We start from the raw sequence: 20,186 nt of genomic DNA on the forward strand, positions 1-20,186 counted from the left end.
AACTACAGCACTACAACAGAGTATTGGAATATGTTCTCCATTTTTCTGGAAGCAGTCATGAGGGTTACAGACTAACCATCCAAATTCACTTCAAGCACCCTGACAGTATAAACACCACCAAATGGAGCATCTCCCACAATAATATTACAGAATGCAATATAGATATAAAAATATGCAAAAGAGAATATATGCAGAAACAGTAATATTTGACCTAGTTTGCTTTATCTTATTTAAACTCTAAAAAGAATTGTCACCTTGTAAGCATATAAAGAAAAGCAAACTGACTCCTTGAGATAAATTAATGGCATTCTTTTCTCTGGTAATAAAAGAGGATGAAAAATGTAATTTATTTCTTTATACAGCTAAAGTAAAAAAAAATGAATAACAAAGCTGCGTGAAAACTATGCTCCCTCCTCTTTTATCTTCTGCTTTGGGAGAATAAGCAAGCTGAAGAATCTTAAAATCCTCTTACACTAGGTATTTTCATTTCTCTCACCATTCCAGTTGCACTTTTGTTTACCAGTTCACATATGAATCCATCGATTTTGAAGAAGGCTGAACTCAGCTACACATTGTATTTGAGATGAACATGCACCGCAACAAAGTCACTAGGACCCTTTTGGTTTGTGTGTGTGTGTGGCACTTCATCTTCCCTTCCACAACTGATACGTCTTCAGATTATGTATCACAGATTTACTAAGATGCATCGACAGGACAGGAAAAATTGGATATACTCTAAGTTAAGATCCTGTCTCCTTTTTCCTCCACTTTCGATTCCTCCTGAGTTTTTAGCCATAAATGGGACCTGAGCTTACCACAGACACTCTCCATCCAGAATCCTTCAACTTCATTTGAAAGTCTCAATGACAAGCAGAGAATACAACTTATAATTAATTATAGTATAATTAATATCACCACCTTACTTATGGACAGCAAAGCAGAAATACGAAGCATTTTGATGCCCTAAAAGTGTCCTTCAGCAGAGCAACGACTGTTCTGAGGGCCTTCCCAGTGTTGGAGGAAAAAAGCCAGAAGAATGAGGGAAAGGGGCCACATTTTCATTTACATCATACATATACATAATACCAATGTGAGTTTTGGTGCAGTTAAACCCTGACAGACCTCACTCACACAGTAAGTTACTAACCACTGTTCATCATCCATTTTCAACTTTAATAGCTATGAAAAAAAATCAACCATTCTGGCCAAGAGAGAATCTTTTATGGCAGGCTCTTGTTTTGTTGCCGCAGGCTCCCTCAACTTCTCTGCCATCTGTAAGGCAGCAGCCAAAAGAACAGCAACTGCTTCATCGCATTATCCACTCTTGATTTGCTAATCTCCAACCCATTCATCAGAGTGAATACAGCTCAGGAATTTACTCATTTAACTCACTTAAAATATACTAGTTTGCTTCTGGTTGGCTTTATTCTTGCACACAACTTTCTCTGAATTCAAGATGGTATTATTGCTGTTCTTCATGAATATTTACTTTGCAGGTGCAAATTAGCTCTTTTAATTGTATTAATTTTAATAACAAACCAGGAACTATAATTGATAAAAAGGTAACACATAAGGATATCTGACAGAACTCCACAGGATGGATTTCCTGTTTGTTTGTTGTGGGTTTTTTTTGGGAGTGTTGTTCATCTGAATTCTAGTACATACTTCAATAAGTTAAAGGTTTGCTCATTCACAGAATCACAGAGTGGTTTGGGTTGGAAGGGACCTTAAAGATCACCCAGTTCCAACCCCCTCCCATGGGCAGGAACACCTTTCACCAGAACCCTCCACTTTGTTTACTAAATTTTAAATTTGGCAGGCATTTTAAAGTAACCTACAATTCTGTATTAAAAGTGTACACCAAAATGCATTGAAGTACAGGTAAATATCCATAAAATACATTTTTTCCCCTCTTTTCTATTGCACAGACCAAATCAGACAATGTAGCTGCTAGTAAATGTTTATCCTTCTTTAGCCATTACATCAACTTACTCTTAGCTTTTACACTGTTCTAGACACACACAACTAGCTCAGCTGACAGCCTTGTATAATATTATTGAATTAGCATTTATAACTGTGCGGCTCTATCAAGGCAGAAAGCATTACCTCTCTCTTGGAGGTTCACTTCTAGACCTTGATGAAACTTGCTTTTGGTCCACGCCCATAGCTGGCTGTGGTACTTCTGCTGCTTTCCTACGGTCAGACTGCACACTGGAAGGGGAGATTTCCTGTGATAAGGCAGCTGCTGTACTTAAGGGAGTCTGTGATCTTGATCGCTCTTGAAGTCTTGCTTTCTTCTCTCTCGGTGCATCTGAGCTTCCACCAGTTGCTGTATCACTGAGTGTTCCGTCCTGGCTGGGCGAAGGCTGTGGTCCACTTCCAAAAAACCACGCTCCAGATTTTGTTAGGATTTCTTGTTGCTTTCGACATAAATTGCATACCCACATAACCTAGTTGAAGACAACAAGAAGAGTCAGTGCAGCCACCCCCCAGGCCCTGAAATGCATGCTCACTATCACAGAGCAGGTATGATGTCTTGCTCTCCTCTTAACTGGTGAGGCTGGTGCTCATGACAGGACCCAGAACATGCTTCTCCAAGCACTGACTGCACTGGCTAGAGCCAAGCATCCTGCAAGCACATGCTATGCGAGCTTCTACAAAATGTGCTGTCAATGTATGTCAGTCCTACCTTTAGCAATCCCCCCTCAGCCCAGCCCTAGCTCTCTTCTGCGTAAATACTGACAACATGACCAGCGCTTGTTGATGCAGTTGAGGGGGTGGGTTGGGTTTGTTTCCACTGGTGTCTGCTGTCAGGACAAGTAAACGGACTTATAACACAGGTGGCAGAGACTGGGACTGGGCTGCGAGTCCCAGTCTCCCTGGACTGGGAGCCAACTCAGACTCCCAGCCCAGAGCTGGGAGTTAAAGGCTGCTAACTCCCAACCTCTGCTATCACAGAAAACTCACACGGTATTTCCCTTTAATTACTGTTTCTCACATAACATAACATAACTCAACATTATGCTGCAAATAAATTCAGCGCTTACTGTGCATGGTTTTAGCTACATCCACAACTACTTACCAGAGATGTAAGGTAAGACCTAAAGAAACCTACTAATAGAGAACTAAATGCACTAATGGAAAGAACTCAGAAGTACCATATTTTCAAGTACTTGGAAATTATCTTTTACCATCTGTTTGAGTTATAGCTGTAAATAATAAATCAAAATTAAACATGTGTCCCTGTTAATCACAATGGAGCTGTGTACATGAATGATTCTTCTTAGGATTTAATTCTTTTTTATATTCCAGATACACAGATAAACAAGAGCACACACAGTAAAGCGAGACTCTACGCTTCCGGTCTATATACAGTACAGGACAGTCTTGTGTACAGGAGTAAATCAGCAGAAAAAGTAAAGGTTAATCAGCACTCTAAAGTGACTACTGAAGAAAAAATTGAGACAAAAAGAGTTTTGAGACAGAACAAAAAAAAAAGTAAAATGCATTAAGGATATACAGGGGGTAGGAATTTTGTCAGAAATAGAAACAGAGGTGAAAAAAAGCTGACAGCTAATAAGGGAAACGGTAAAGAATATCTTTCAGTTTAATAACAGTTTAGTTAAAGAACAGGCAAAATTGTAAAGAGGATAAGAAGGATGACAAAAGTTGGAATGAAAAATATGTTCAAATTATTTCGTGACAAAACAGGAATGACGCAACAGTCACAAAATTATAAAACACTTAAAATCAAAAGGAACAAAAACCCCAGTCCCTTCAGGGAAGAAACTGCAACAGGACAAAGCTCTGGTACCGAGCTCTCATTCTCTGGCCTGGGGTGGAAGTGCACGGACTTACACAGCATGATAAAAATAATAATAATTTTACATATTTAACATAATTAAAACACCCAAGAATAGTTATCTGTTTAGGCCTGAAGACTACATCAGAACTTCTAATACTATTTTTCCACTGTTTGACCAAACCACACTTAAGAAGCCATCCAATTCTTTTCTCTGTATCTGGACTGTACCTTTGTCAAAAGGTAGCTGTTATATTTCTATTTAAGAAGGATCATGAAATACCTACTAAAATTTTGATTAATTAAAAAAACCCAACCCAAAACTTAATCAAAAGCTACAGTTATTCCAACAGCGGCACAAACATGTATTATGATAAAAACAGATAACCCTCAGTAGGATAATAGGAACAGCAACTTCAATAAAATAAATCCTAGTCCTTTAACAAGAAAAAAGCCTTGATTCCAGAATGTCTTATTTCCTTCATCTAGTCTACCTCACAAAACAGCGATTCAGGCTATCATACTATCTGTTCTAATAGAATAGATTTTTTGTCTATCTGCTACCAATATCACAGGTATTAAAAAAACCAGAGAGACTAAAAGGAAAAAACCCCACATTTTTAAATGCCTTTATAGATGCTGACACAATTCTTAGCTCATTAGACTGCGGGAGTGTGCATGCACGTGTCTGTGTATAAAATCTACATCAATGCCACAAACCAAAGCCATTAATGAAAAATATGTCACTGCCTCTATTTTATCAGCTCATGAAGAAGGCTGAAAAAAGTGTTAATTACAAAAATAAATCAACCAGAGTTTGCTTAAAGGAAGGATAAGGAATACTAAAGTAAAATATAAAAATTCTAATTAAGTTACGTGTGTATGTATCTAAGCACTTTCAAACGTGCAAAAATTGCAAAAGACTTCATTTACAATTTAATCTATTTGATCATTTAAAATATGTATAATGTAATAAATTTCAAGAAATTATAATTAATTTATAATTAATTTACATAATCACCTTTGATATTATAATTGATTTTTATGCAAAATATCCTGAGATCTAAACAAATAGGAATAGCTAATGCACAAATAGACAAAGAAAAATACAGAATACAGAAAGAAGAAATACTAGACATGTAAATACAAAACCATTTTCTTATAGCTGTCTTTAAACACTTCAGTTTGGACACTGTATATACCAATCACCACAGCTTACACATATATATATGAAATCTGCATTGTACTCACATAGAAGCTACACTACCATCCCTGTTTAGGAATCTCTTCAGGACTTAACAAATGCCGTGTTTGCTTTGAGATATATTTGGTCCAAAAAGAAAAATGATAAAAGCTTTTCTTTAAAAGGAAAAAAAAAAAAAAAAAAGCCAACAAAAAAACCAACCAAAACTTGAGGTGACAGAAGAGTTTCAGTGACAAAACTGTATACCGAAAAACAGTGTTAGAGAAACATGGAGCAAGCAATTTAGCAGCATGCAGGAATTATATCCTGATTGAATACACTGGGATGAGGTCCAAACTAATCTAAACTAAAGCAGGTCTGCGTAATAAGTTATCTTAACAATCCACAGATGTTAGGCAACCAAACAAATGCTCTGATGAAGGCTTACAGCTCTCTAATGTGGCTTCTGGACCTCCACGCGATGCATCAGTAAAATGAAGAGTGTTAGACAATTTTACTCTGGCCTGTCACTTCAAAACCAGTTTGTTTACGTTTTTTCTGGATGGTGAGTTCGGTTGCAGTGCTACAGTAAGTCACTAAAGACATCCAGAGTCTGGGTTTTGCGGTTGGATTTGTTTCTGTTTTATTGCATTCTTGCATAGGTCAATACGTATCTGCATGTGAAGCTCTTAAAGAGAACCAGTAAAGGGGTGCTCCTCATTCCAAGGGTTCATATGCATGGATCTGGAAAAATGTGCATTTTCATAGCATAGCAAAGGGTTCTGGGCTTTACTGCTACATAACGATAACAAAGTGGCACATACAGGACTCAGCAGAGTTCCCACACAGGTTCACGTGGAAACTTCACAGGCTGCGTGAAAACATGCTAGAAGGATCCCATGCTTGCCTTCATGTGGAATACAGGGTATTTCATTCACAGAACAGAAAAATATTCCTCAAACTTACTCTTACGGGTACTTCTGAATGTGATCCACAATGAGTAGGAACAGTATTCCTGTACTAACACAACATGAAATTCCAACTTGAAAGAGCCCATAGCAAGTAATATATACAACTATACACATAGAGAAAAAGAACATTTTTAGTTACAAAAAAAAAAACACTTCTCCAGAATTATGTAGTTCAAAATTACATTGTAGAAGCTTTTTTTCAAATTCAAATTTGGAGACTCCCAAACATGCTCTGGGATGCTAACATCACATTAGGGAGACACAAACTTCGTACCAAATTTGTGTGAAACATCTGAGGCTAAACTCAGACTAACGTCACAGCAAGTTCCCCAAATCCTCCACCCGAAACAGATTCTGAGTAGTCTCAGTAAGGACCACACTCCATGAGTTTGGAAACTGCAAACCCGCAGTTATACTGACTCCCATGCATCCTGCTTTGTACAGCAAGTTGGGTAACAAGTGTGCTAATATAGCAGGCTATATTAAAGCTAGTTCCTTACTGAACCTTCATGTAATCTTATTTCCATTCTGAAGGATGTATACACAACATCTTTTCAGTTTATTGCCTTTTTTTTTAGCATTCCTTTAGCCATTTCTTCTATGCATGTCTAGAAGACACTAGCTATTTCAGACAGATCCAATTAGGCAGACCCTCTTCTCTGCCTGAGGTATCATTAACTTCAGAGGGCTCTGCACCACCCAGCAAGTCATCTCTTGAAAGCCAGAGGGAAGAAATGTTACCAATTTACTCCTACAAAACTATTCATTCACAGAATTAAGTTAGACTACGTATCACTTAAAGTTTCTGTGATAATCAAAACATGCAGCAAACCATGAAATTAGTATACAGCATTGCATTTATCTCTTTCGCTATATCAAAATGAATTTGGTAATAAAACCCTAGCTAAAATGTCAGGATGGCTTCACTCCATTAAAATATAAATAAATGAAGATGAAAATCTACTTAAATCCTTACATCAGTCCAAAATAAAAATCAACTTCACTTGTCTCAGACAATGTGCTTGTGAATCTAAGCTTTCATTAAATGTGTTTTTCAAAATTATATACACAGCCGAGTTCATCTAATGGCTCCTGGTCACCAAAAGCAACGGTCTTCTCCCGACCTCCCTCCTCTCCTGCTCTTCTTTTTCCCTGTCAGGGTTTGTCATCTCCTTTCTTTGTTCCCAGCTTCCCCATACTCCCTTGGATCCTCTTTCTTGACTGTCAGGTCCTCCCAGGAGCCACTTGCATTTAAAAACATAGCAGAAATTTATCTGTGTTTTTGTCATCGAGGGATACGATGAGTAGTGAAATTGTGTGGCCAGGAACAGAGACAAACAGAGGAAAGAGGATGCCTTCCCTATGCAAAGAGAATGCTTTCCTTTTAAACTACATCTTGCAATGACATCAGTACTAGTGCATTAAACTTGCACAGGCATGTTTTTGAGCACTGAAGCAAACAGCGTGATATAACCTGCATCTATGCTAGACTCTCTGCTCTCCTCCAAAGCAAGGTGGCTACATTCAAAAGCCTTGGAGTACCCCAACTCCCAAACCACCAGGAAAAGTGATGCTAGTGGGCAGAAGACCAAGAGCGTGCCAAGCAGACTTCTGTCAATTTACTAGCACAGATACACTCAACACCTAGGAATAGTCCCGAATCAGGTTTAATTTGCTAGTAAAGAAGTAGCCTAGGAGACTAGGTTCTGCTTTGTCTTAATCTTCTCCTCCAGACTAAAGGGTTCAGAAGGACAGTACAATTCTCTACCATTCTCCCTTCCAAGGAGGGAGAGGACCCCTTTGCCCATGCTGATGCTCATCAGACGTATGGGACTCAGCCATTTCAGGACTGTGATACTGAAGCCGGTTTAGCACTCTCCGTTCTTTCATATCTGTGCAGCGCAGATTTTCCTCATAACTTAGGTTTTCAGCTTGATATTTTTATCCCAGTTTGGCAAGAAAATGAGGTTTATGATGACAGCTGATTGGTTTCTTCCCCCTTTTCTCCCCACACAATGACGTTTTAACCCACTGGACAAAATGTAATAAAACTTTGCACAGCCATGGAAGTTTTTAAGTTTATATTCTTAAAAGTTTAATGAAATAGGCAGTTCTGCAAAAGCCCTATAAGTATTTCATTAGCGCAATCTTTTCTTGGCATCCTAGAATCTATGTAGCAATTCAACCACAAGACTTGTTCATGGGGAACGAGGCCCCACTGCTCACAGAACTACATGTCACCCTCAAGTCTGCAGTGCCTTTTACATGTTTGAGTGAGAGCATCCAGGAGGGATGTCTAAAACCCCACTCTATCACAATTTTCCACTTGCCCTAGACAGCATGCTTCATGCTCTTTTCCTGCTTGCCTTTCATAGTTGACCAAAATGTTAACTTTTCAAATCAGATCCTACATGTACAAATAAGGATGAGAGTAAGACGCCTACATTTTTGTGTCTACATAGAAATGACTACAGGCATGGCAGGTATTTAAGTTTCCATCCAAACAGAATCCACTTATTTTCAAGCAGACACAACAAAATAAAATTAAAACCTGTGCCTAATGACAGGCTATTGCCATTAGAGACAAGTCAGCACATCCCACCTGCCTGCCACGTGCCACTTAAGAGGGCATATCACATCTGCCAGACATACGTGTCTTATGTACTGTAGGGCATCAAAAATGGCATCAGATGCCTACTTTTAGTCAACTGAACACACAGTTGACGCTAATCTTATTCATGGCCTAAGTTTCTAAACTGACAAGTAACAAACTGCCAACAGAAAGATGTAGAAAAGATGCAGCAGAGCCAGCATGCAAGCAGTTAACATCAAAAGGGTGGTTTATGCCAGTTTTGTGGACAATGCTGCTAGCAACAGCGTTACTAGTCATTTTAAGACAAAAATAAATCAAAAAACAACTCACTTCCTTCACATGCCCTGCTGCCAAAATCTCTCAGCTAGAGCTGCCCATCTTTCAGAAAGCTCCCAACAACTTCCACAAAAATTAAGCATTATCTACAGTAATCCTGGACGTGATACATTCAGGCAACTAAAGTTATCATATGAAATAATAAATCTAAACCAGCACACTGCCAAGTTCCAGTCTATTGCAATGTACTTCTCTGAGAATATCTCTGGAGTTCAAGGAAGAAACCAAAATCGCCAGCAGAGAAGTCATGGGCTTTGTCTAAAGATTCATACCAGCACACTTACAGGGTAATCGGAAATATTCTCCCCCTGCAAGGTTTTGGGTTTTTTTCCTAAATCTAACAAAAAATAAATTAATTAATTAGTACACACCACTGAAAATATACTACAAAAATTGTACTGTCACAGTTTCAGTGGTGACCTTCTATAGGCTGGCCAACCTATAGAAGGTTGGACTATATACATATATATATATAGGACTATAGGCTGGACAACTAGTGAAACTTTGCATCCAAATGCCCTTGCAGCTCTGTGTTTAGGTCTACTTCTAAATAAACTGATCAAAAATTTACAAACTTACAATTTTGAGGGAGACAGGAAACTATCGTACCAAGAGAAAGGAAGGGTTAAAGCTCAGAGAGACTTTATCCTGGCTTGTTAAAAATCGAAGAGACTCAAGAAGTATTAATTGTTTGGGCTGATTTGTCTAGGCTTGAAGACTTCTTTTTCAGAAGACAAGCAAATCCTTGAGGAAAGCTTATGCAGCATCAGAAGTACAGGCTCTATTTATCCACAGGTCATCATGATGATGCTTAGACCACTCTTTCTGAAACGCAGCAATCCCAAACATTCCAATGGTTTAATTCATTCACAGGCCCTGTATTTAAGCTCAGACCATTTAAAATCCGTTTTCCATATTGTTACGCTCACTCTCACCTCACTCGTCCACATTTTCCAGTTTCATCCTCAGTATTTTTATTTCCTCAGCAGTGGGAGATAGTAGGGCTATAGTAGGCCCCTGCCACAATGACAACTTCAGAAAGCTTTGCCTTGATCTCACTCTTTCCTCATAGACCACTCTTGTTTTCAGCTTCATTTCTCTTGCCTGAATTTCCTTCAATTTCTTAATATATTTTGGATAATGTAGTAGCCATGAATTGTACATTTTCTGTCACATCAATCTCCATTCTTCACAGACCATTAAGCTACACTAGAAATCATCTCATAAATAATTTTTGTATATTCTTCTAACCTTCTTAAAATCAACAAGTTTTGTCTAACTATTTGAGCATTTGCCTATCTTGATGAGCCACAGAAGCATTAACTGTATTCCTCTTAATCACTTCATGGCTTCCATAGTTACAGCTACACACGGAAGATGGAAATATTTTTTTTTTAAATGACAGAAGTCTAACAAAATGAAGTAAATGGCATGAAACAGCAGACAGCCAGGACCGATATAACATTGTAACTCTCATTCAAAAAAAGAGAGAGCACTCACCAGGAGCTTTCCACTCCATTTAATCACTTACGTATTTACAGACTGCAGCAAAAATACAGAAACAGAGGTGTACACCACCTCTGTGGGAGCTTAAACTGCATTTTATTTATTTCTTTATATATTATTTATTATAATATTTATTTTTCTATATTGTTATTTCTATATTGTTATTTTCTATATTGTTAGTTTTCTATACTGTTCTTGTACACAAATATTCTCATTGTATACAAATTGTATCAGAACAAATGTGGTAGAGAAGAAAGAGGGCTTTTTTGGTATAGAATGTAAAATAATTAATGGAAAAAGAAATCGAAAACTCTAGCTGTAGAGAAGTTATAAAGAAGGTTAGTCAAAACACAGTTAACTTCAGAGTCCAATTCTTGAAGCTCATGGAATGAAAAGTGAGCGGGTCAACTGATGGGTCATACAGGGCTTAATGGGCACGAACTAAGTTCTGGTTTTGTATTATCAAACACACAGATACACACAAAATAAAAACAGCATAATGAATTCTTCATCCTTGGAGACATTCAAAACCCAATGTGACATGGCCCTGGCAACTTGATTTACTTGGGCCTGCTCTGAGCATGGATTCAAACTAGAGCATCTCCAGAGGCCCCCTTCAAACCTCAACCATTCTGTATTCTGTATGGAATAAAGCATTGAGAAATTTAGGTATCTTGGACCTTAAGTTTACCTCTACCTAATGAAAGTAAAGTGACTGAGTGCCTGAAAACTTCCAATATGAGTTAGTGAGAACCATTGTCTTATATTTATCATGTATATATATGTGCATCTCCAGATATTTCAGAGATAAAGTCTTTCTATCCCATGTTAAAGTAAGGTGCTAACGGCTGATGGCATTCTCTCCAGATTCAAAAGACATTGTCTCCCTAAACCTGTATTTGTGGTTCCCAATCTGTGAAATGAATGTCACTGTTGAGTTACTCAGAGGAACGTATTGGCCTTGACACCCACTACTGGATCACCAGGAGATCTGTTCTGGGTACCTCCATCCATAGGGACAATTCGTGGGAAAGAACAATGGACCCAGAAGATGAACAAATCTTACAGAGACTTTGGATCCATAGGAAGAGGCAGTGGATATGAGACTAGCAGAGCACTATGCAGACATGACGCAGAAATCCAGGGGCTGTGAGGAAGAGGATGATCATTACTGGCTATGTAAATAGGGATAGAAGGCAACAGAGGATGACTGGCAGTTCAGGAGTATTCCTAGTGGGAACTACCTGAATCAGTAACAATCAGTTTAGGACAAAGATTTTTATGGATGACATAACTACCTGCCCAGGGAACATAAGGGAGAGTATGCAGCACATTCAGATCTCCCATTTCAAACAAATTCCTGAAAATAGTCTGTTTGAAAGGACAGAAAGCGTATTTTTGACATATTGCAGGATAATCTCACTGGAGTGATCTCTGCTGTGCAGCTTGACAGAGGCCTTCTCTGACCACTTTGATCATCTTTCCATTCGCAGAGAATCGTGCTGGATGACTATCAGCTCTGATTACACAGCACATCCCTCTGTTTCCCACTAACTCCTATGCTGGGAAGTTCTGGCTTCTAAGTTTTGCTTAGAGCTCTCCCACCCCAAGTCCACACAAAGCCTAGAATAAGGCTGTCAGAGCCTTACGCACAGCTGGATTGTGAAATTAAGCATTAATTTTCAAGTGATTTGGTGATGGACAGCATGGCATGAAGGGTATGCTTCCTCCCGGGCCTGGGCGCCCCTGTGTGCAGCCCTGAATCACCATCACTGCCAGGAACAGCCAGTGGTCTTGGCACTATTCTGAGGCTGACAGCAAAGATGTGCAATGATCCCCAAATGATCTGTTACAGATACTTTTTTATAGCACATACAGATACAATACTAAACACAATCCTGATAAACCTGGAAACATAAGCTTAAATAAATTGATTCCTGATGAAACCCTACCAATGTGAAAAAAATTTGTATTATTTAATTGTAAATCACCAAGATGAAAATACAGCTATACAGAACTTCTCATGCTTGGGGAATGCTAAGTACCATACGGTGTCTACTTATAAATGACTATTTTGCAACAGCTAGTACTGCCCAGTAAAGGTTTTGACAATGCATCAAGTAGGATTATGCCCTATACATGTTCACAGTATCTCCCAGACTCATCCATAAGTCTGTAGCATTCTTCACACAACTAGCAATACTTAAGCTTGATGTTTTGTTATGCATGTAAATGTATGAAATGCTTATAATGACAGAAGACGTATTCTTCCCACTTTGATTTCATCACTGCAGCTTCTTAAACGTTTATAGCAGCTATTTTCAAAACAAACGTACTCTTTCTTTTTGCAACATTCTGCTTTACACAGATCAGCAATCTGACCTCCTCTTCTGGAAAAACTACCGGACTATCCTGGGAAACCACAACACACCATGCAAGTTGGTTCAACATCTTATTTGCAGTTACTCCCTTACTGAAAGGATTACAAAGTTTTTTGGCTTTTGGGGTTTTTCTTACATTTCATCTTTGTTGATCCTACCTTCTGAGATGTCCATGGTCTTTTCTCTTAATTCTCCCACCTCTCGCTCCAGGTGCAGAGTCTGAGGCTAAGCTGGTTAAGTGCTATCTGTGCTATCAAGCTCGAGCACAAAGGTATCTCAGTAAATCTGGGATAGAAGATTTGAGGAAGGGGAAGAGAGAATATCAGTGTTCTACAACAAATGTGAGTGGATATCTAAGATTTAATTAAAAAGAAAAACATGGGGCAAACAAGGAATTTTGGTAAGGAAAAGTGCAGATTTTTAGGAAAGTAAAGACTACAGGGTAACTGAGAAAGGGATAAACTGTGATTTTGAATATGGAAGATTTAAAAGATAAGGAAAATGAAAAAGGGGCAGGAAAATGCAGTAGGAGTTTTGTGCCAATGTAAGAATATTATACATTTTTTTCAACGGATCTCAACAGCGCACTGTTGACAGCCATTTCACAGACCATACACAGAATCGATTTCATAAGTTCACTGTCCTGAATTTACAGTACTACTGGCAGACCACACAGGGAAAGAGGAGAGTTTCAACAAGGTAAGAAGATGTAAGGCAGTGCAGAACATTACAGTTGGGGAATTCATACAGCAACGATGTTTCATTATCCAATGAAGCTACTGTTACAAAAACAGGTTCAAAAACTGAGATCAGAACTTTGCTAGGTGATGAGACAATCATTCTGATCTTCTGCACTTACCTGTATATTCACAGATATCTAATGAGGCTTTGTATTTCCTAAACAAACGAAAGGCATATGGTACAGCGATGACTTAGGGGTATGAGGGGAAGACATAACAGCCAAGGATATCCTGCTTCTTTAAGATCAGAAATGGAGGGATGCATACTTCATGGTGGAACAAATGTAAGGCCCATGAGCCCTCAGTCCACATTTATAGATGTCTCAAGACTTTTTGTGCATACATGTAGTCTATTCAGCAGACACCAGCAATCTTTTCAGTCAGGTAACAGATTATGGCCAGCTAGATCCCTCTAAATGCTAGCTCCCCAGGCACTTGAAAGAAAAATGTATTGGCAACTAAAACCTGAACTTCCTTGTTCCCTGTTTGGTAAAAGGTAGCCTTCCCGTGGTGACAGCTTCCAGAGCTAGTGGGGTCCATCTACTGCTGCCTAAATTTAGATCACCTGTCCTTCATACAGATGTTTTTAATGTTCAGTATTCAGCCATATTCACAGTAGTTGAACACTAAACAAAACCTTGTAGGAAGCAGGAGTATTTCTGATCATGTAGTACATCTGGCAAACAAATACCTTTCAGATACATCAGCCTTTTGTTAGGTCCAAAAAGTTCATCTTTGAAAATGAAAAGACCGTTCTGACCAACACATCTGATATCCTTCTGCTCACAGTACCGCTCCTCTCAGTTTTGATTCGTTGTCATGATTCCATCTTTGAACTCTCATTCTTTTTAATTCAGATTATGTAATATAGCCACCAGAATCATCCCAAAGAAACAAATCAACTTGGGTTATTTAAGCCCAAAAGAGACATAAAAGACAAATCAGACAACTCAACCCTTATACATAGCCATGGGGTTTTATGAAAGATTTGCTAGAAGATTTTGTTACAGTAATACCTGTTGTTTCTAGAATGTGAGTTTAATCATTAATATGTATTTCTCTCTCTTTTATAATCAATTTTAAATCCATACTGAAATCAGGTCAGTAGACTACATATTAAAAAAAAAGGTTAGCACTGTTTTAGTCTGGTTGTCTCTAAGTTTTAGATGATTATTCTAAAACGAGCGGTTTATCCCAGCTTAAATACGACTGGTTTACTCGAGGTCAGACTCTTCTGCCCTGTTGTCTTTAATAACTTTCTCTTAACCACTTCAGCTCTTCATTGTCTCTAGATAAAAGAAGACAGGGTATGAGGGAAGACTTACAGGATGATGTGGCCAAGAAGAAAGAATGTCCAAGAGGACATGGACAAAGAGGTAGAAAGGTTCGAAGTAGGGTGAACGGAATAATTAAAGAGGCAAGAACAAGCGGAAGATAAAGTTTCAGACAGAGGCAACAGGAAGATTGTACGACAATATCAGGAATTAATAGGAAGCAAGTGTGCTGGAAAAAGCAATAAAATTGGGTTGTCATTTTGTCATATATTGAAGGTGATATATCATTATCATATATCATTTGGAACAGATGATGTACAGACAAAACCTACTTCAGAGGAAACTACTTCTTTTCCTCAGTTTGGTTTTTTTTCATCAAAAAGAAGGCATTTGGGGATTCAGGTTTATCTTTCTCTTTTAAAAAAACTACTTTTTGGCAAGCTTTATGTCTCTTCAGGCAAAAACAGCATAAGACATTAACCAGACTACACACACACATGTGCACTACGACAAACCACCTAATAAATGAGCTTACTAGGACTCTTAGTACACAGCAGCAAACAGTGGCAGATTGAATGTGAGACACTAAAGCTCTAAATGGAAACAGAGCAAGTCAAGCAGCTTTTGCAATAATCATGTGGCACTGCAATCTTTTATTTGCAAACCCTTCACTTTTTTTTTTCTTTTTTGTCCATCCTATTTTAAGGAAACAAGAACTATTCTGAACTTTAAAGTTCAGCCACTAGAAGGATTTTTATTTTCCCCTCAGCACCAATGATAAGAGTACTGCTAGCCCTATAAGCACTTGCTGCTTGCAGAACATGACAGAACTGAAAAGTTTAAGATTCACACTGAATGTCATGTTCTGCGTAAGTCAGACTATAGTGACAAGTTTTCTGCATCATTTGAAAGGCTGTCTTTCAAATTAAATCAAAGCAGAAGTGACTCTTCTATTTCTCAATCTACATATGTTTACTTACCCTTCATAAGAAATATTACTACAGGGAGAGATTTAAACATTATGTTTTAAAGAGTTGCTAAGATTAGGCCATGTCACTTGATGTGCAAGCACAAGCAGCTTTTATTTATGGAACATTTACAGTATTTGCTATACTTAGTCACCCCAAAGAATTTACAAGAAATTTTTGTAAAAAGAATTTTTTGTAAAAAGAATTTTACAAAAAAGAATTTTGTAAATTTTTTTTTGTAAAAAGAATTTACAAGACAGAAGCATAAAGTTGCTGTATACTACATTAATCTTGAACACTGCTCTCTTTCCTTTTTGTTTGAAGGGCTTCTTTGCACTTGTTTAATACAATACCACATGACATTCAACTTTGAAAAGGAAATGACTGGGCAGCTAAAGTTAGCTATCTAGAAGGCTATCAGACATAAAGAAGGAAAAAAGATTAAGACAGTACATACCTTTCAGCTATTCAGTAAGATAAACTGCTAAGAAATAGTAATTCTGGTTAAACTATATGGTGGGCAGGTTATATACTTTAAGTGACAAAAAAATAAAACCAAGAATAGAAGTGAGTGGGAAAATGTGATTCTTCTCAGCCCATACAGTTGTAGCACCTACATTCATAACATAGATACAGACAAAAAACTGAGTTCTTAGTCACCTGTGAGCAGCTCTAAAATAAAACAGTGAAACACGTATTCCTATCAAATTGAAGGCCTTAACAAAGTGAAAGGGTAGGCAGCACAATATGTGATATGAGCTTTGAGAAAACAGCCAACTTACAAGCAGTATAAGGTGTTCTACGTCAGGAAGCTCTTCTTGCCATAATTCAGCACTTTCAAAAGAGTGGCTTTTAAAAACAAATGTTGAAGCAGTTAAACCCCAAATATAACACCTCTGGGGCTAAACTAGAAAGCTCATTTTATGTTGACGGCTGTTTAGAATTGCCTCTGTGATCCTCACTTAACTAATTTTCATCCACTTGGTATATGCAAAGTTGCTTTTGCATGATTCTAATTTATTACACAAGGTATAATGCAACAGTTGGATGCTAAGTGCAACATTATTATCTACTGAATTAGTACTTACTTATAAATTAGCTTATAGTTGAAATAAAGGCTGTTAACAACACTGCCTCAAAACTTGCCACAATATAGGTTTAAAAAGTTGAAGGCAAATCAAAAGATCATCAGAAGTTGAGAATGAAATGAAAAATGAAAGCAAGCTAATAAGGATGTTGTCAACCTGCTTGCCACTGACTGCATAAAGGATCTTCTAACTAAAAATAAAAATAAAAAAAAAAAAAATTAAAAAAGGGTACTTTCCAAAGGGAAGTTTAAAAAATCTGCACTTTACTCCGAAAACAGATCTTTTTTCTTGCATCAAATAAAAAAAATCAAATCCAGTCAGTTCACCAAAAAGAGCTGTAACTACATACACTTATGGTCAAAGAAATGAAAGTAATTAAGCAATGGTGAGCTGATCCCATGATAGGCAGAGCAACAAAAAGAAGTGGCTAAGAGAAAATAGTATGAGGACTGCGAAAGGACAGACGGCACAGGCCAGCCTCCCTTAGGCTGCATTAGTGCTGCTGGGGGATGGCTGAAGCTGTGTCGGGTGCCGGTCACCAGGTGCTGACAGTGGAGGGGCTGCAGGGTGGCTTTTGTGAGGAGAGGCTGGGACTGCCCCATGCCAGATACAGCCAGCTCCAGACGGATCCAAGAACAATATAAGGCATTGTACATCAGGAAGCTTCATCTTTAATGTGGGGGAAAAAAATCCAAACTGAACTCTCTATAGCATAATATGTTCGCAAGTTTCCACACAGCCCAGACTGCGTAAGATCATAGATACCCTCTCTGAAGAAGGTTAATTTATGTAGGAGATAAAAAGCTGAAAAAAATACCTGCTGCTGTATGAATTGTCAGCTTGCCTGCAGGGGAGAGAAGGTGTAGGTTTGTACAGAAGATGCAGACTGAACGTGTAGAGTTTCATTTGAGATAAGACAAAATACAGGTTTCTAAATGTGTCTACAGGACAACGTTGCTGCCGGATTTCCTACTGTAACTAATGAAAACCTACAGCAGGATTCAACTGCCTCTATACCAGCATTCAGTTCTACCTGCAGTGCCCTAACATTCCCAAAATAGATGCGGAGCTGCTCAGTATTACACAGGAATTAGCTGAGAGCCATTGTTATCTGGGGTAGCTGCTGGAAGCTACAATAAAACACTGCAGTACCTTACAGGACACTAGATGCCTAGGGGCTATACTTTCCTAAATGGGCACTACAGGTGGTAAAGGTTCAGAGTAGATTTAGTTCAGTTCAGAGCAAGCTGAATCACTCTGAGGCACACCAATCTCCTCCACTAAGTATAATGAAAGCATGAACACAGCTCATATATAACGTCAGGTTTGTCATCTGGAATTGATTCCTATTCATTCTGACAGTTAAATGTATTGACTTAATCCCTCTTGGACACCTCACCAACCTCCTCTTTAATAGGCTGCAGAAGTGACCCAGAAAGGCAGCTCCTCTAATATGAACAATAGGCTCTACTAAATACCTGATGGCTAATCAGGAAAACATATACTTAGGTGTATAGAACAAAGGGATATAACCTGCAACACAGGATATTCACAGATACAAAAGAGTAAGGTTGTATCTGTGCTGAAAGCATAGGGGTAAAAACCAAAATAATATAGGAAATTTTCCTCCATTTAATTCCTCTCCAACCTGTTGCTTTTTCTGCTGCGTGGCACTTACATGGGCAAGAAGTTGCCTTTGTGGTCACTTTAACCCACCCACAAAGACAATTAGATCAGTCCCAGAAATCAGCTGGGAAAGCAGGTTTCTAAGCTAAAAGGACTGATTAAAATAATCCTAAAGCGTAAAGCTCTCAGGCTGACAAAGACCTGAGAGCAGTTTGCAGGATGGCCCTTCAGCTGCCCTCTCTCCTTCTGCAGAGGCTATTTGGCCAGTGGAAAAAAGTTACAGAGAGAAAAATTAACTTTGCCAAAGCATGCATAGGTCAGTATATATGAGTTTTGATCACTTACCACAGGTTGCAGAGATGCAAGTTACACTGCCATTAATCCCAGCAACATACAAACATTTTCTCTAGAACCATCATGCACATACATGCTCATCTACTTAGAGACACAGCAACATCTGCTCACCTCTATAATTAAACCTGTATTTCTCAGTAATACTCAACTTTCTGCAATGTAATATTTCAAATCCTTTTCACAAAACTCACCAATACAAAGGGATTTGCTATGAAAGTCTGCTTTTTATGAGCAAGTTAACTACAAATCTAATAGATCATTGAGAAAATAACATTTAATTCCAAATTTTCTGTAAATCTATTGCATGTATATTTTTTGACGGGTGTTTTAGTTGGAATTCTGAAACTGCACAGTACATGATGCACGTCAGCCTAAGTAACTTGCAGCTCTTTGGAAATCTCAATTGGAGTTAAAAAAATTATTAGATTTTATCTGCTTCTTAATGAAATGCAGATTACATTTTGTGTAGATTTTTACTTAGTCTCTTACCAGTCATTAAACAACCAGTAACAGATATTTTATAATCACAGTTGGGGGGGGGGGGGGAGGGGGTTGAATAGAACCCCACAAAACATTACAGAAACTTTGTCTATAGATTTGCTTGCTTGACAGACAATATTCCATCCTCAAAATCATATTTAATAAACTCAAGTACATCAGGTTTCTCTATGACAATCTATCCTAAAAACCCTCACTAACTGCAGCACTGGAGATACATAGATGGAAGCATCCATCTGTTAAGTGAAATCACAAAACGCTCCAAAATGTAAAAAGATACCAGAGATATAAAAACATAGCTGTATAAGTATCATTTATCTAGGACATTGCATTGCTAAAAGTACACTGAATTTTAATCCTGGATGAGGATTAAGTTTATTTATAATAAACAGAGAAACAAAGAGAGAGGGAGAACACAGATTACATCTATTCCTCATAATTACTTTGTCCTCTGAATTTTTTTCTGCTGCTTGTTGGTTTCTCATAATTCCTAATAGGTCATGAATCTTTTGAAATCTCTCTTGGCAGCAAGATCTCTTTTTAGCTAATTCTCTTTTGTTTTGGGGTGACAAAACAACCCCAGAAATCAGTTTGCTAAATTTAGCTCTATTTAGCATCTCCACATTATTTTGTAACTAGTGAAAACAAAGAATTATGCCTCTGCAGAAAATGATGATACGTAGGACTCTGACTGCCAGATGCGTCCTTGATTGACAGGCTACCTCTTACACGAACAAATGCTAGGTAACTATATTAACTGTCTGACATCACAAAAGTATACACCCTAGGCACTTTTACTTAATTTCCATTCAGAGCATCGCACAACTCGAACGCACTTCCAATGATCAGACTCACTGCACAGACGT

The 20,186-nt window shown here is 38.1% G+C and overlaps 1 protein-coding gene across 1 annotated transcript in view; it reads right to left on the reverse strand.

Moving 5' to 3' along the window:
- Positions 1-20,186, reverse strand: part of LOC136015959 (regulating synaptic membrane exocytosis protein 1-like) — a 231,854-nt gene that overhangs the window by 86,309 nt on the left and 125,359 nt on the right. Inside the window, exon 3 of the mRNA XM_065682610.1 lies at positions 2,107-2,450. Coding sequence (XP_065538682.1) covers positions 2,107-2,450 — 344 coding nt within the window. The remainder of the gene's footprint in view (positions 1-2,106; positions 2,451-20,186) is intronic.

Source organism: Lathamus discolor, chromosome 5 (genome assembly GCF_037157495.1).
Source record: "Lathamus discolor isolate bLatDis1 chromosome 5, bLatDis1.hap1, whole genome shotgun sequence".
NCBI classification, from domain to species: Eukaryota; Metazoa; Chordata; class Aves; order Psittaciformes; family Psittacidae; genus Lathamus; species Lathamus discolor.